A 17,395-nucleotide genomic window follows, 5' to 3' on the forward strand; every position below is an offset into this window, starting at 1 on the left:
CAGAATTCATGTTGACAGCTTGTTATATCTTTATAAACACAGTACATAATGATGCCATTATTGAAATGCTATACTGATCTCTATATACATGCCTGCTGGACTGCCTTTTGATTTATTGTGCTATAATAGAACCTCACAAATACCATCTTTTTACATTGGCAGCCAGTAAGATACTCCAACTATAAAAATATCCAGGTGTTTTGAGTACACCTCAGCAAGCTGAAACAAAAATACCTGAAGAACTGAAACTGAAGTACTTCAGTTTTGCTGCAGTTTGCATTTAAGATCTTTCTAAATGTTTGCATCTAAGTAAGTGGTAAATTCAGATCCTGGTTTGATCCCTTTGCAAGCCAAAGAACAGGGTTATTCCTGGCTCAAGCTGCATGAAAGAAGCCAAATTGCAAGTATTTAATGGGGAAAATGTTAAGGATAGAATCTTTTCTAAGATTCTTAGAGTGAATAAGCTGTAATTCATAGAAGTTTTCAGGTAGCAGAACTCACTGATTTCAGTGATGTAACACCAGATTTACCTGATGTGAAAGGGGAAAATGCTGCTTCAGTCAGAAATGTTACACTTGCTGAGAATGCATTGATAAGTGAAACCATAGGCTTTCTGGCTACTCAAAGACAGCAAGTAATGGAGTACTATCATTAGCTGCTGTCAGGTCACACTCTGTGCCAGTGGCACAGCAACAGTACAACCCAAAGGAGCAGCACATGTGTCCCCCAAGCAGATGTGACATCAGTGGAGATGATGAGGGAATGCTTTGACTTGCTCTCAGCCAATGCATTGGCTGGTTTCAGTGGCTGCCTGCAATATTACAGCAGCCTTACAAGATGTCATCATAATTCTGTGACAAAAATGAGGGTCATTACAGCAAACATGGCCATTTGATTGAAAAGGGTACAAGACACTGAAATTAAAGCTTTGATGTGACTCCAGCAAAAAAAGACAGACAGTGGTACCACAGCTGCAACAAGCTACAGATGTTTTGAAACACAGAACCACTTCTGAGCATGACAAGTTGCGTCCAATGATTTATTCTCTAGCATTACAGGACGCCTCTCTAAACCTAGACCATTCACAAGACGAGGAATTCAAGATACTAGATTTTCAGCATGCTGCAGCTATACCTCATAATAACCTGAAGTGGCACCTCTGTTGATTTCTCTTTCACCAGAGACTCACTATAATGGAGAAAAAAAAAAATTACTGTTATATCCCTAAACATAACATAGCCATATGTTCCTTATCTCAGAAAGAAACCAGTCTTAGTAGGTTAATGTTAGGTATGCAGCTAAGGTATCTCAGAAAAACACACAGTTCCCATCAACATACATGTCTTCATGATCAACCTATTCAGGAAAGAACAGAGGTACTTTAGGAGGTTAACTGTGCTTTTTAGCAGCTATGGTAGCACCTCAAACAAAACTCCAGGGGTTTTAATACAAAAATAATATCTTTCAGGTACATCCTCTACAATATTTTGCTAGAGTTTTAATGGTCTGGCCTGTGCTGCTTCTAGTTGATTTAGATCTGTTACCGAGTCCTTTATGCCTATAAATCCTAACCAGATTTAACTATAGATTATATTTAGTTTCTACTGGTTCGTTACATTTACTAACATATGCTCAGTTTTATTGGTAGTACACTTTGGACTATCGATCCACAATTGGTCTTGTACCTACACTGCCTGTAAGGATAGAAGTCAACTGATATTTGCAATATTATCTCACAATACAAGATGAACATAAAAGTTATAATGCTCCACACACAATATTTCCTTGATGTAAGTTACTTTCCCTCTCCCCTTAGAAGTGTTTTTTGATCAAGTTTTCTTCACAGTTGCTAAGTTCACAAAATAAGCGTAAAGCCTCACAAATACCCACTTTGTTATTCTGCTTGTTCCTGAATCTTGTTGAGATTAATGTTATTAGTCCAGCTCATCTGATTTTGAGTGGATTCTGATAAACATTCTTTTAATCACCTTTTCTAAGGCAATAAATTATACAAGAATTAGCTGCTATGTATTGCCTGCTGCTGGACCACCACTAGACCTACATGGAACAGACTGCGCTGAAGAATACCACACCTTATTTTGCCTACTGACTTTCTGATGAACAGTGATGCTGCCACACATATAGTATGAATTAAAATTTGAGAACCAAGAGTATAATTTCTGGGCAGACAGTGCAGACTACAAGCAGAAAGCTCAGGCAGAGTTCTGTGTGTTTAACAGCTACCATGAGAAAAGGCAACCAAGATATGTTGACAATTCTGTTCACGTAAAATACAGCAAATAAAGTGCTAAGAAGCGCTGTCATTTTTCAGAATAATTTCATGACTTCATTATTTTGAAAAGTTGCTTTAGGTCTCAAGATCACAAATAAATCCCTCAACAGTCTGGTTGGTTTAAATTCCCCTTCTGTCTTTCCTTACCTATATATGAATGGCCCACTACCCATTTCTTTGTTATATTTGAAGAGAACGCTACCAACAGTTGAAAATTACTACTGTCATTTTCCCATAAAGCAGGAAGTTACAAAATAACATTTAAAAAATGAATGTCATAAATGAATCTGCATTATTTTCAGATTTGACCTGTAGAGTTAGATGAAAAAAACGCTCTACAGTTTCTTCAGCTTTGGGTTTCCTGATTAGATAAGACTGAGACAACCAATCTTAAAAAAAATACTTTCACTTGACCTGTTCAGACAAGTTAATGGTACAGCACTTTTTCCTCCCTCACCTTAAGTATTTTGCTGTCCATAATTCTGGAATGCCCAGTAGTAATTCTTGTTCCATTTGGCACAGTTAGGCCCAATTAAATAGGTGATCCTTTCAGATGAAAGAAAAATCAAATACATTCCTCTATACACAAACATTCTTTCACAGTTTGTGTCCTTCCAACACTTCCTGTGTAGAAACTGCTCATCTAGCCTTTCTGCAGGTCAAACAGCATCTTTAGCATACCTATTTCAAGTATTTTTTATTTCAACCACTTCTCTTACCACTTCATAAGAAGTCTTTCTTGGGTAGGTTGCAGACTCACTTAATTCCTGTATATGCTTTCAAAGTATACTTGAAACACATCGAGTGTCAATCATTTAAAGCAGATCACCTTAAGAACACTTCACATTAAAGCCTAACAAGAAATCTGTATGTGTGTCAGTTCTGTTAAATTAGCTTCCTTCATATGTAGTTAATTGGTCTATGAGTGACAAGTAGTTTTGTTTGGTTGTAATTCATAAACTTCATCAGAGATTAAGTGAACAGCTTTTGCTTATTTTGCTCAAAGATGTATGACAAGTGAATCTTGCTCTACCTTTGAAAGGTTAATATAGCATGTACAGAATGTCTAGCTTGTTCTAAAATATGTGTGTGACTTCAGTGGCCAAACCCTAATTGCCTTGATCTATCAAAAGAAATTGTAACACAACAGCAAAGTCATCCAATATGAGGTGATAAAATTACCTAATTCACATCTATTAATTCACAGCGTGTATCTTGACCACACTGATATGGAAAACAAAGTGTCATACTGGTACAGAAGAGTACAGTCTGGAACTGTGACCACTCAGTTTCTACTTCACGCCTGTGATTTCAAGAAAGCAGGACACTTGAGCTAATTTTCCTCTGTCCACCCCTACAGGAAAGGGGTTTGGGTCTGGTCAATTTCATTTTTTTCCTGTTTGTTTTTTCTGTTTGTTTTGTCCGTTTTGGTGGTTTTTTTTTTTTTACAGAATAAGTAGTAAATTTTGCAAACAGCTATTTGTTCAGATCTCACTGAACATTCACCTGGGCTACATACATGAGTACAGGTCTCAAAAAAATCAAATTGCAGATTCAGAGTCCTTGTTGAGCAAGATTTTCCAGTGAATGGCTGCCTGCATTACCACTGCAAACAGTTTGTTTTATCATTCAGAATTTGAAAAACTAAAATCTCTTCTGCTTTGTGCTAAATGCCCTCCCTGGGATAGAACACTTCAAGACAAAACATAGTTAAGAAACAAAGCAAACAAAAAACAAAGTGTCATAGAGCTTAGGGAAGGGACTTCTCATTGAGCAGCATTCCACATGCTGGCTAAAAACATGTTGCTATTATTCTCCATTATAGGCTGCTTCTAAAAAAGCCCAGTAATATTGGGTAAGATTTTTTAAAGTGTCATGACTCGTTTCTGAACCTATAGCTTTCATTGATCTTGTTGGAGTCTTAGTATAATATCATTCCCTCCACCCCCAAATCCTGTAAACACTGATATAACAGGCAGAAGAAACATCACCCTAATACACAGCTCGAGTCACGGAACACAGAAACACGTGCAATAAGGATTACAGGGACAAATCCAAATTCAAGCCACCCAAAAGGTCATAGAGGAGCCAGTATTGCAGCTGCTATTAGTACATTCTGTGAATCTGGAAACAACACGTTAATCTCCAGAAGGCAAACACTTACGGAACAAGTGAAAGAAACTGCTAGATGCAGACCGAGGGTGATTTCTGAAGAGATGATAATAGCATGGCCAAATGAACAGTCTGTGTTGCGTAAGTATATGCCTGACTTTCCTAGTTGCATTGCTGTAGTAAGAAAAGCAAAATAACACTGGATTTAAGTGACTCTGAGCATGTGAAGTGTATTACTGAAGACCAGATACCAGACACTTGGTACTGTAGCTCAGCCTCTCTCTTTAAAGATCATATTGTAATAGTAATCTGTATCAACATTTTTTTATTATTAAAAAAAAAAAGTTTCTTTTTTTTAATAAATCAAACCTGCAGAAAAAAAGATTAATTATCTACAGTACTAGGAATCTGTTATTCTAAGAATGCTCTTGCTCTTTACCACTTCTTTCTGCCTTTTTCTGGCGCAGCATGGTTTTCCTGTGCCTGTCCTCACAGTGCTGTGCTCAGCCTTCCACACAGGCTTACCTGGTATGCACTGTCTGCACCCAGCCCAGGAGCACCAGCTACCCAGGGACCAAGCAGAGCTGCACACGCAGACAAGAGTGCCTACGGTCTGTTATCCGAGTATGAAACAAAACCCAGTTAAAACAATCTTAAGTTTTTTAGCTATCTGCACAATTAAGAGGAGCTCTGACACATACACCTAAAAAAAGAGCGGCACTGCCACTCAGTTTCCCCTCAAGGGGCCCTTGTCAAGCATCATGGTATATGAAGTATATATCTCTAAATAAGTCTTAAATGATAGGTTTCACTTCAGCAGGATTTGAAGACCCTGCTGTTGTCTCCCAGACAACATTGCCACAGATATACCTGGGGTCCCAGCGTGGATTTCATTCTGTGCATGACGTTTGCAAAGTCACCTTTCCCTTCTCTTCCGTTATTTGTGATCTTTGTGCTATCATTGTCCCATTTGACAAAATATTGTACTGAAAGTTTGTGGTATTTGAAGACATGTAGGGACTAGGACAGCTAGGAGGGCCCTGTTTTCTAAGGCCAACCTACTGTAGGCAATGTTTAGATACATGATTGTAAAGTTAATTACAAACACATTTTGTTTGAGTGGGCCCAGTATATAAGCAGCTTGGAAAGCTCTGACAGCCACTCCCTCGAAGTCAGTGCTCAAGCACTCACTGAAAAGAACAAGTTTGTATTTAACAGAATCCTACAGATGACATACAATCTTCCAGGAACATATATGACACAAAAAAAGGTTGCAATTTGTAATCTACAGTATGATTATGTACAAACTACAGCAGCTTTTTCAGTTTACACACACGTGAGATTTCGCAAAAATTTCCCTTGCACAAAGTTTCTTTTGCATCCTGACTTCATGTTCCACTATCAAAAGAGTTTGGCCTTTAATTCAGATCCCCACTTTGTTATTTTTTATATATGCTTGACATCTACATGTCCATGTTGGAAATACTCAATTTAATACACTTTTTCCATTTATATGTAATGCTTGTGTATTAGATCAAGGAAGAAGTTTAGGATTTTTTGCAAGCTTAGGCTGAAATTCTGCATGATGATCTAAGAATATGCTTACAGAAGAGATATGGCTGCCTGTTTCCCCATTTAATGCCATACTAGCTGCACAAGTTGCCATCCTTACAATTGAGATGGTGTGATGCTGCAGGATTCCCCTTTGCAGTTTTGGATAATCGTTTTGTTTTGGATAAACGTTTCTTGAGGCCAGCCAGCAAGATTACATGCTGAGAAATCCTATGCACCCCTCTATCATAAATAAATGTTTCAGTTCTGTTACTTTCTTTCCACATTATGCAGAGTACAGGGAGTCTATAATTTGGCTCAAAGGAAAGTTAACAATTCCCTGTCTGACAGCGCTGAAAAGTGTTTCATCACAGCCCAGCCCTAGGAACTCTGAACGTACATTTGCAGTAAATAAGATGATTTAACAATGGAAATTAATGCAACCCAAGGTCTACTCTGATCATGAAATGGCCCTGTGGTGTTTACTGGTCTCTGGAGCACACCAGGGTTCCTGAACGCTTACTCAGTTCTGTTCTGCACATCTTTAAAGAACAAGTAACAAGACTTGCAAGCTGAACAATCTGAAATGCTTTTTCAAGTTTAAGAATGTTTGTGGGGATGAGCATTTCACAGCTATTTTGCAAGACCCTTTAAAAGGACAGTAGTTCTGGAATCTAGTTCAATTAACAGAGCAATTGAGCCATTTAAAGCTAACAAATTAGTACCATGCTTTTCTATTGTTTAACTACAATAGAAAGGTGAAGCATGCTTACCTGGTGGAGAGAAGTGTCTCTTGTTCTCTATTCCTTTCCTAATAACTCCTAAAACTGTATTTGCCTTATTTTATTACTTATTTTAAATTTCCCCTCTTATAGCCACTACTTGAGAACAAAGCTGTTCAAAAAACTATCATAGGCCCAGGATCTTGCTCCTAAATGGTAATGGTCAGCTCAAAGCACAACTCTCTCTACGAAGCTGACTTTTCCTCGGCTCATATATTCACCACCTTACATTTACTTATATGCAAATTAGCTGTTCATCGCTCCCAGAGCTAAGTAAACACAAATACATACAGAGTTGATTTGGGACCCGCCCTGGAGCACTGCATTTTGAAGGTCATACAACAGCTTGAGGTAAAACATACAGAACTCCTTCAAGACAGATGGTATTCCTGAATATCTTGGCCAAGAGAGGCAGACAAAAGTTGCACGGTAACTGCTTTCCTAGATGCTGAACTGTTTCTTTGGCTTCTGTTCACACAAATGGAAGGTTTTCATATAGGCTTAATACATGCGATGTCCAAGGCCTTGGCACTTGAACAGCTGTAAGTAGAACAAAGGAGCACATGTGATCCTGGGATCCATCCAGCAACAGAATATTAATCTGAAGGGAAACACTGCAAGTTGTTTTGCTAACAAAAGCCTAGGGTAGCAGGAATTGAGAGCATCATTACCAATTAGCAGATAATAAGAATATCGTAATGCTCAGAGGCATTTATGAATACAAAGTAAGTATTAAGGGCATCAGCAAAGGAGCTTAGTGACAATCACAGAATGAGAGATGTGCAGATGAGCAGTTAAAACAGTGCAAGCAAGCTGCTGGTAAATGAAGAGTCCACCTCTCAGCGCACAGTGCAAGTTGCCAAAATGAACTGATAACTGAAAACCTGCTTCTTCATGACAGCCAGCTGCCATCTCTGATTGCAAGAAGGAAAATACAGAATAATAGAAAAAGAACATTTTCAGACCACTGAAAAGTACTATCACACTCAGGTATAAAAAGAAACCAATGGGCACTCAGAAGTGCTTCAGAAGTAATTAACAGACGTGCTTGTTCTGAAGCAGAGGAAGCTGCTATCCAACATTTAAGTTAGTTAAGGATAGGTATGGTGGGTTTTGAATCAGCTGTTTGAAACGTGGTGCATTTATTGCTGAGGTATAAGGACATTTCTAAAGATGAAATTGTGCTTTGGGGCCTTTCTGTTAGAACTTCAGGGGTAGAAAGGAAAAGGATGTTTGCAAGTGCATTGGGGCAGTCAGATTTGTGATCAAAGGAGAGAAGAACCTGGCATCAGGAGAGAAGAAACTGTCAGTTCTCACTTTGCACACTGGCTTAAAGAGGGACTTTAAGCAAAGGGATGCTCTTGATTGATTTCTGTCTCCAGAAAACAGAGAATTCCAGATTCTAACACCACAAAAATTGTTTTCCTCAGAAGCTGGCAAGCACTTCCATCAGTACACTAGTAGATTGCGCTAAGTCACACATCCTTCCTGGGCACTGACAGAGTATACCTGCAGTATCGAAAAGCAAAAGCCTGGGGTACTATGGGTCACTATATTTTTGCCAAGCCTTCACTACAGTAAAAGTATGACATATATAGCCAAGTCTGAAACTCTGTAGCTTACCCAAATCAAGTATGGGGCAATCAAAATGTGCACTGATTGTCTCTCAAACTTTAGGGAAGGGCAGATGCAAGTTAGAGATGAGCCTAACAGGAAAAAATAACTTATCAAAAAAGACATCATTAGACAGGCTTTGTATTAGAAGCCAAGAGAAAATTCCTGGCCCACACACAAAGGCTGAGGAAGTCTGGTATAGTGTGAGGAAGCAGCATCAGCTAGAATAAGTCTGCCTTTGGAGTCACAGCAGAACATTATTGCTTGAAACTACATTTGGGGAATAAAGGTAAGGATGACCGAAAGTCCAAAACAAGTTCATTATACCCCCCAACCTCCCACAGAGCAGTAATAAAGGAAGGGTCAGTTATTATTTGCTGATGAGACAACGTGGAAGAACAGGCATAGGCTTCTTCATGCTTCTTCCATCAGAATCATGGAAGGAAAAAAAAAAGAAAAAAAAAAAGAGAAAAAAAGCCTTCCACCATATTCAGAAAACAGAAGTTGCCTCACTAATGAAGTCCAGTTTTTCTGCAAGGTAGTGAGAATGTACTGTTTAATGAAAACCTCCTTGAATGTCCTTTCCCATTTCTGCGTGACTCAGGTGCACAGTACAAATGGATAGTCTGATCAGCTCTGAAAAAAGATGTGCAGCTAGCTGCATCAAACTATGACTAGATCAGGAAAGTGACAATCTCTCTACCATTGAAACACAGAGCGGACAAAGCAGTCTAATTCTAGGAATGTTTACGTTTATTAATCAAACACATCAGGTAGTTCTGCCAAAGATAGGCAAGCCCATGGAATACTTGAAGCATTTGACTCATTACTGGGGAATCTTAATTTTGCCCTTGACAAGTTGCCTGACAAGTTGAAGCAGCTTCATTAGAAGCTTATCAAGGACAACAGCTCAAAACACAGTTAAATGCTAAAGACTTCATCTTCCTCCAGAATGAGGCATCTCTCCTAAAAAGCATTTTTAAACACACTTCCCATTGCTTTTTGAAGGACAGGGGAAGGCTAAAAGCAAGAAATAGCTTCCCCAGGGCTGAAAAAATCAATCAAAGGGAAAATAGACAAAGAAAAGCAGGAAAGCATAGATGAGAGTCAGATTACCTATATTTGCTTGTTGTTTTGTGATTTTTATATTTTAGACAATCTGCATGGCAGAAACAAGGGCTTGAATAAGAGAGAAGTTTATCCATTCATTTGATGCAAAAAAATAATTTATTACTCTTTTAGTCAGAACCCATGCTGTTCATTCACTGTATAGCTTAAGCACACTTTGCACAACAAATAATGCACTGTGATTTTGTGAAGCTGCTTGAAAGACTTCTAGGAGTATTTAAAAAGAGTTAGATAATCCAGTAGTGACCATTGTACATGTCTATTACGGATCCACTGAACCCTCAGAGAAGAACCAGAAGGCTAGCTACCATTAAGCAGGCACAGCTAGACCAACAGTAACCCATTAACTGTGCAAATTATCACAGCCCACTGAACGAACAGTACACAAGCTATTTGGTTCAGTCCTCTGCAGCTGGTCACAGTCTCTATTAACATTAGTTTTAGCTACATAGTTGCCACATGAAAAGCCAAACATAATGTTTTGTTTCAGTTAACCTCTACCTTAACTAGACATTCCCTAACCTGAAAAAAGACACAAGTTCAGTTTCCAAAATGTGTTTCTTGAGTCATGAATTATGTATTATTGCTCAAGTATTGTCTCTTTTCACCTGTAAAATCCCAAATAGCCTCAGAAACAGCTTTGTGCTAATACCTAGCAACTGCAAATTCATTTTTTTAGTACTCAGCCCTTGTTAAATGCACAGCTTGTTGTTTCATAATAAAAGGAAAAAAGAATCTAGGTATATATCCTTTATTCGAAAGAGTATTTCAGCATAGTGCCCCCTAATTTAAGCAGAAGGATGCTGTGAAAGGTTGCTCTGGTAACAAGCCTAAGCTACATAATATTGCCAGAGGGTCAAAAAGCAGCACCATTATTACTGGTGAAAGCTAAGGATGAGACCTATTAATAATTTCTTTAGTACCCGTCATACCACAGTAGATGAGCTAGACACCACAAGACTACATCTATGTCTTTCAGTTCCACCAACTTCTAATCATACCAGTATATTTTTAAGGGCATTTTAAGGATCCCAGTGTGGCCAGTTTGAGGATGTTTGAGAGCTGAGGTTGTTCACTCACATGGAAACATGCTTTGTCACCTCATATGTCAGACAGAATTCTAGCAGGCAAAACAAGGAAGCACCTGAAGTATGCCAGGTACAGGATGAACCTACAGGTTATTGCCTTTCAAAATTAATACAGACTTACTTGAGAAACCTGTTTGACAAAAATCCCTTCTTTTTTTAACTTGTATTGTAGGTAACCATTTTCTCTTATCTGCACAGAAGTCTTGATCCAATGCAATAACATCTTCCTAAAGAGGTTAACAGATTTAACTGGCTTGTTAATGTAGCTAAGAGAAATGAGGGTGCTACTTTTGGCTCACATCCAAACACATTTTTCACTTCAATAATCATCTGGTTTTATTGCAGGAGATCATTGCTGCAGACCGTATGTAAACACAGCAAAAAGGGTCCCTGTCCAACACAGAGAAAACTTCCCTTTATCATGCCACTGATTCTTCTGCAGTGTTAAACAAGTGGAAGAAAAAGCAGTTGATGTGTAAAGCACATTTTATCCTTCCCCCATATTACTACTGTCCTAACAAGCAGAATATACTGTAAACATTTCAGTGTGATTCACTCAGATATAGGTTCAGATTAAATATATGCTACAAACAATAATTAGAATTCTAGTGTGCTATCATGTTCTGCAGGTTTTAATACTGTTACTTAGGAAGGTCAGCATAATATGAAGGTCTTGATCCAGCTCCAATTGTCTAGATAAAGTAAGCACTAGCCAGATACTTAATAAAGAACTATATCTGAACACGGAAGTATAGCAGCTTCCTAGAGCTTCAAGCAGCTTTTGAAGTATTTTAACATTAAAATTTTAATTAAAAAAACAACCATAAAATTTACCATTAAAAAAAGAAAAAAGGTTTTAAAAGTTCTAAATAATCTTAAGAAACTTCAAGAGCATTATTGGACAGTTACTAAAGTGAAACAGAAGAATCTGGAAGACAAATATATTTCCTGCGGTTTCACCCCATATCTCCAACCCCTCTGGATAAGCCAGGTTATAAACATAAGACTTCATAAGTATTTTAGCAGTGTCTCCCACTGTTTTGGTGTATGGGACTGCAATCAGTTGTTAACAATCCCAGATGTTATGCACCAAGATCTAATCACCTTGTGTTCTTTCTGCTATGAAGTAATGTCACTCCGCTCTTCCCTGGAGCATGCTGTCATTTCTCCATGCTGTCATCATCTGCAGAACATGACCCTGGTATTTAGCCTGCAATACAGAAGCCTTCTGTTAGCCAGTAAATATTCATGAACACAGTAGCTCATTGGTACAGGAAGACAACAAAAGCCATTGATAAAGTAGGCTCTAGAAGAAAGAAACTTTATTAAGTATTTGGAGATCCACTGACAAAGGGAAAGACTGCAGATACTCTGCTGTGAAGTACTTCTGTCATGTCACTACTGTGTTTCAGGGCATCAGAGGATCCATCTAAGACTTAATTCCTTAGGAAACCTTGCTTCATTAGTTCTGGTACTCATTACTCCCTTATTCTCCTCATATTACATTTCCAACAAGGCCAAACATATGCCATAGAGGGGCAGACTTAGCAAAACATGCTGCAATTTCCATCTCACCCAAAGCACACAGCCACAGAGAGTACCAAGACAGGACCAAACAACCCATGAAAGGCCCTCCTAGTTTCATGGGGAATACAAGAAAATCTCCTTCCTGAGTCCAGCTCTACTCAGCCACCTGTGTCACCACTGACATGCTTAATTTGGTAAGTCACACCAACTGCCCAGTGCTGCAGAAAGGTCAGTGAACACACAGAAGTTTTGCAGCAGCTGTTGTGTTTGTTGTTTTTTGGGGGGACTGAGAAAAACATTTCCCTTCTAAAAGATCATTCCAGTTAAGGTGTGAAATATATGTAAGCTTAAGTCTTTATAACTTCTATTTATACATTTTAGCATAACAGGTATAGTGATAGAGTGCTTTAAAACAAGGTATGAAATCCTGCAGGTCTTCTCCAGCAGACAAAACAACTAGATAAACCAGATATAGTAATTATAACCACTGATTAAATGAGGTTTCGTTCACTGGAAAATTATCCCTTTTCTAGGAAGGTAATTACACACTATTCATTTGAAATCATGCAGGGAATTATTGACAAAAGTGTTGACTTAGACTAGTAAGGCTGTAAACCTTAAGATGAAATGAATTCCAAGCTTCAATTTTCCTCCATTGCTTTTCTGCTACTTATACAACAATTCTCCTTAGGGGAAGGATATCACCTGCATATTTGCAAATTTTTGTATTTATTAAAATGACGAAATACAAATGAGAAACACTAAATACTGAAGTTGAAAAGCATACATTTTGCTGAGAATAAGGTGAAGGGAGCAGAGGGAAGTCACCTGCTCTGCATCTGCTACAGTACCCCAAAATGGAGGGCTTAAATACGTAAAGAAATGTTCACCTTCCATTACCACTAGTATTCTTGAAAATGCCCGAAGTCAAGTGGAACAAGCCTTATAAAAACATTAGGAAAGGCGCTCAGGGTCCCCAGGTCGTAACCACTGAGGCTTGCTAGGAGTGTGCTAGAAGTAGAAAGCGAGATAAAAGCAACACCCTCAGCCTTCTTGAGCTTGAAAAGCAAGGTCCTGCTCCTATAGGCCTTAGAGTCTTACAGAAAGGAAGCTGACATAAATACTTCACTTTAATAGAATAAAAGGATATTTACTGTAGCTTACAGAAAATAAAAGTAATTCTTCATTCTCTTCAAAGGCTTCCAGGAAAATAATAATAATCTTTTAAAAATCCAAAAAATTTAACCAAGAGTGCTTTAGTTGTAACACATACCCTTAACTATGCCAGGCTGAGGAGTTTTTGTTCAAGAGGAGAAAGACTTGTTCAATGAAGTTATTCCTTGGTATGCATCCTGCAGATCCCCTAAACATTAGCTGCACAGCAATATTTACATGGCAAGGAACTTGGCCTACCTCAGCCAGGATCTCCACTTAGGGACAGCTTGGACTCGCACCTCCAAAGTACAGGTGCCCCAGTCTTTGCCTTCAGCCCCTCTCCCCAATCTACCATTTCCCCTCAACAAAAGGAACAAAGCCCAAAGAAACAGTCTGCTAAAATTCACACCAAAACAACTCAAGCAGCTCCTACCACTCAACTCAAGCAGCTCCTACCACTTACCTTTGGTCAAGGACCAGCCTCTCCCTGCACCCTTCCCACCCAGCCACCCCCTACACACTACTCTGCCGTGTTCCTCAGCCCTGACAAGGCCCCACCTCAGCCCTCATTCCTCTTTCCCGGCTGCAGCTGTGGGGCTACCACAGCTGCAGTCAACAGCTCACCTCATGTTAACCCTCACTTTGGATGGTGACCTCAAAAACCACTGTTTTCAGGAAAATTTTACCTCAGGTCAAACTGTGGGGCTTACCCAGCCTAACTGGAGAGCAAGCACTGAGGGGCGCACCTCTAACCCAGCCGGCACACACAGTGAGCCTCCCTCAGGTAATCATCGGGCTAAGAATATTTCTAACCAAAGAGCATCTGCATATTAAAAAAAAAAAATCCTCTATGCATTGTTTTTCTTGGGTTTTCCTGTAAAAGGGAAGCTACTAGAAAAATCTTTCTCCTCAGGTCAGCCTTTGTTACTCCTCTCAGTGGCATGTTTCCTTGCAGCCAGTTTTTCGCCTGCAGTTATTTTCAATAGCTTTAATGTTCCTCACCCTCCAAATGCTAGGAAATATTACTTCCAGCCTTCCATGTAACATAATTAGCATTACTATTGCAGCCTCTGTATTGTTTGAGATTTTTACAGGTGCTGTCTCCATTGCCTATAGTGTTATTTGCTTGAGCCAAAACCAGGCAACCCTTGTTTTCCAGGCAGGAGGGTTGTTTTTTGGCATCCTTTTTCATATTGTCATAATTTGCCCACCTGGCAGTGGTCACCGTTGCCTGTGTGATGTTGCCTTCACTACTGACAAGAGGGGAGGCAAACTCGTATCACAGACTTGCTCGATCGCTGCGACCATTTGATGTGTCATCTTGCCTTTTTCAGACGGTGCAGACGGTGCTTCTCGTGGTGGCTGTGTTCCTGCTCTCCTGGCTGCCACACCACATCATCACGATGTGGGCAGAGTTCGGGCAGTTTCCCCTGAACAACATCTCCTTCACCTTCCGCATCATCTCTCACTGCTTGGCCTACGGGAACTCTTGCATCAACCCCATCATTTACGCTTTCCTCTCAGAAAACTTCCGCAAGGCCTGCCGGCAAGTCTTCACCTGCAGGTTCTTCCTGTGGCCGGATACCACCGAGAAACTGGTCAGGATACGCATGGAGAACTTCTCTACCACGCACTCAACCACTAAAATGTAAATTGGACTCACAAATGCCTTTCTAGAGAAGGGGAAAGGGTGCTGTCTGGGGAGAACAGGTATACAAGTCCATTTTAGGGAGTTGCAGCCTGCAGCAATGTGGACTTTGTCAGATTACTAAGGTGGTAGGAGGCATTCTTCCACCTGGCTGTTAGGACACTTGACATAGCTTCTCCTAGGGTACATTGCAAGGCACTGGGCTCTGTGCAACAGAAATATCTGAATGTCCTTGTGGTGCCCATAAGATAGAACTCGTATCCAGTTGCAGTTATGCCCATAAAGTCTAAAATAAGTTACACAGAAGGTAGCATATGGACAGACAAGAACAGTTAATTATGTCTGTAGAGAGTCATTAGGAATGTGAACGATGAGCGATATGACATTTAGAGAGCACTGAAAAGCAGTTTGGGAGAAGTCAAACTAAAAAGTCTTTGAATATGTCTTTGTTTCTTAAACAAGTTGGACCATATGCAAGCTACATACATTTTTAGCTCATTAGCTGCAATAGGGTCTCTAAATCTCCTTGAAGGCTTTGCTATAGTATTTATGTATTGGGTAGTAAAACCTTTCATGTGAGACGTGTCATGTGGATGTCTGCATTTGGTGGCTCTGTATCAGTTTGAACGCCTGTGTGCTCAACATAATTACTGCTGTTAATCACTGCCTCCAGTAACTGTCTGTGAGCAACAGTAGGAAAGTGGTATTTCTCAATATACGCTCAAAAGAACTGTGGTTTTGTTGGAAAGTAATATTTACAAAAGGCTTTATTGGTAAATATGGTGTTCTCTGAGTATATTTATCCAAAGCTTTTTATTGGTCACTTTAGTATATAAATGCTAAAATTTTTCTGGGTGGTTTTTGGTGGAGTTTTTTTGGGGATAAACTGGTTTGATCAACAGCATCCAAGCAACAATCAGTTTAGAGCATTTGTACTTAGTTCAAGGTTATTGTTTGTAAATATATAAAGTGCATATTACTTCAAAATTAAGAAGCATATGGCTGAAAGGACTTCATTGTTTCACTCTGTTGTCTAATTTGATAGCAGTGTCCTGCAATCCAGATTAACCTGTCATAGGATTCACTGTAACAATTCCAGATTCATAGACTACGTTACTGTTTTTTTAAAAGTGAGTTACAGAAGTTAAACCACAAATTATACATCTAAAAACCACAACAAAAATATCCAAGTAAAACGTTGTATTCAATGAGAAGACAAATACTTGAAGCTGGACATGTGAGATCCCAAGCAGCAACTTAAATCCCTCAGAAACTTGAAAAGGCAACTCTATATTGAACTGGGAAGCATCACCAGCTGCCTCAGAGAAGAAAGACACTCTGAAGCATGTATTAACTGGGTATTTATGCTAACGCAAGTGAAGCACTACAGCTTTGAAAAAATTCAGATTCAAATTATGTGACACTTGAGATGGAGTCAGCCTGAAATTGCTTAGGCAAAAGCAGGCAAGCTAATATTAGAATTTCTTATCTGGAATGTTTGGAATACAATTTACCTCATTTAAATTAATATGTGTGTCTACAGTTAAGTGAAGCTATTTCTCAGCAGTTCAGACTACCTGGTATAATGCAAGATACATATTAAGAAATGGAAACAGGATCTCCTGTAAATTAGCCTACTAGACTGTCCCCAGGTTTCTGTTTAAGGATTTACCCTATTCTTATGTGTCCACAACAGAAGCCGACCTGTATAAACTGCCTGATTTGCAGTGAAATGAACCACAGATGAGAATCAAATAGTCCATGCAATGAATGGGTGGAAAATACAAAGGCTTTCAGCCTCTGAGCGGATCACTTTTCCACTGTATTTTTAAAATTTGAAAGCTTTCTGTTGTATGACATGATTTTACTGCAGCTTGTAACTTCCCCTAGGAGCCCCTTAACTGCAGTATGAACTGACCACATGTGTACAATATCTAGGATAAGGTTATACAGCCTTAGACTTAAGTGATTACCTGGGCAAGTTTTCTGTTTGTTTAGTTTTTACTCACAGTATACCAAGAATAAGATTATCTCCAGTACCTTATTTCCTCTGAAACCAATGATTTAGATACTATGCTGTGATCTTTTCATTTAACAGCTTACTCTTTCTACAGACCCAGTTTTAGCACAGGCTAAAGCAGATAGCATGGGAAAAACAACCACTAAAAGAAAAGGCTGTGATAAATCACTGCAACAGAAATCAGAGCTAAAGCGCTATTTTTGTGTGATTATTTACCATGGATACAAACTAGCAGCTAGGTAGGAAATAACCTCAGCCTCACTCTAGTCCTTTGAGTTAAAAGGAGAAAAAGAACAATAGCACTATATTCAAAAGAAATCTTGTACTCACTGTTACCAGTGAGTCATCAGCATCCAGAGTCAACATGCTTCTTTCCTTTAACAGGAGACTTTTTTTGTGTGTTGCGGTTTTTCGTTTTTACAATCAGTTCAGAGACTGGACATGTCACTACAGCAAGCAGAAAAAATGAGCATACAC

The 17,395-nt window shown here is 39.1% G+C and overlaps 1 protein-coding gene across 5 annotated transcripts in view; it reads left to right on the forward strand.

Annotated features, from left to right (window-relative positions):
- The window catches only part of LOC130159466 (galanin receptor type 1-like), a 31,242-nt gene extending 15,125 nt beyond the window's left edge, over window positions 1–16,117 (forward strand). For 3 of the 5 annotated variants that reach the window (XM_056361134.1, XM_056361135.1, XM_056361133.1), the window contains one exon: window positions 14,585–16,117. In XM_056361134.1, the coding sequence (XP_056217109.1) occupies window positions 14,585–14,902 (318 nt within the window). In that variant the 3' untranslated portion in view covers window positions 14,903–16,117. Of the gene's footprint in view, window positions 1–1,998; window positions 2,293–14,584 lie in introns of those variants that run through there. The other 2 variants (XM_056361136.1, XM_056361137.1) reach the window with 2 other exon arrangements.
- The last annotated feature ends 1,278 nt before the right edge of the window (window positions 16,118–17,395 follow it).

The sequence above is a fragment of the Falco biarmicus genome, chromosome 15 (genome assembly GCF_023638135.1).
Source record: "Falco biarmicus isolate bFalBia1 chromosome 15, bFalBia1.pri, whole genome shotgun sequence".
NCBI classification, from domain to species: domain Eukaryota; kingdom Metazoa; phylum Chordata; class Aves; order Falconiformes; family Falconidae; genus Falco; species Falco biarmicus.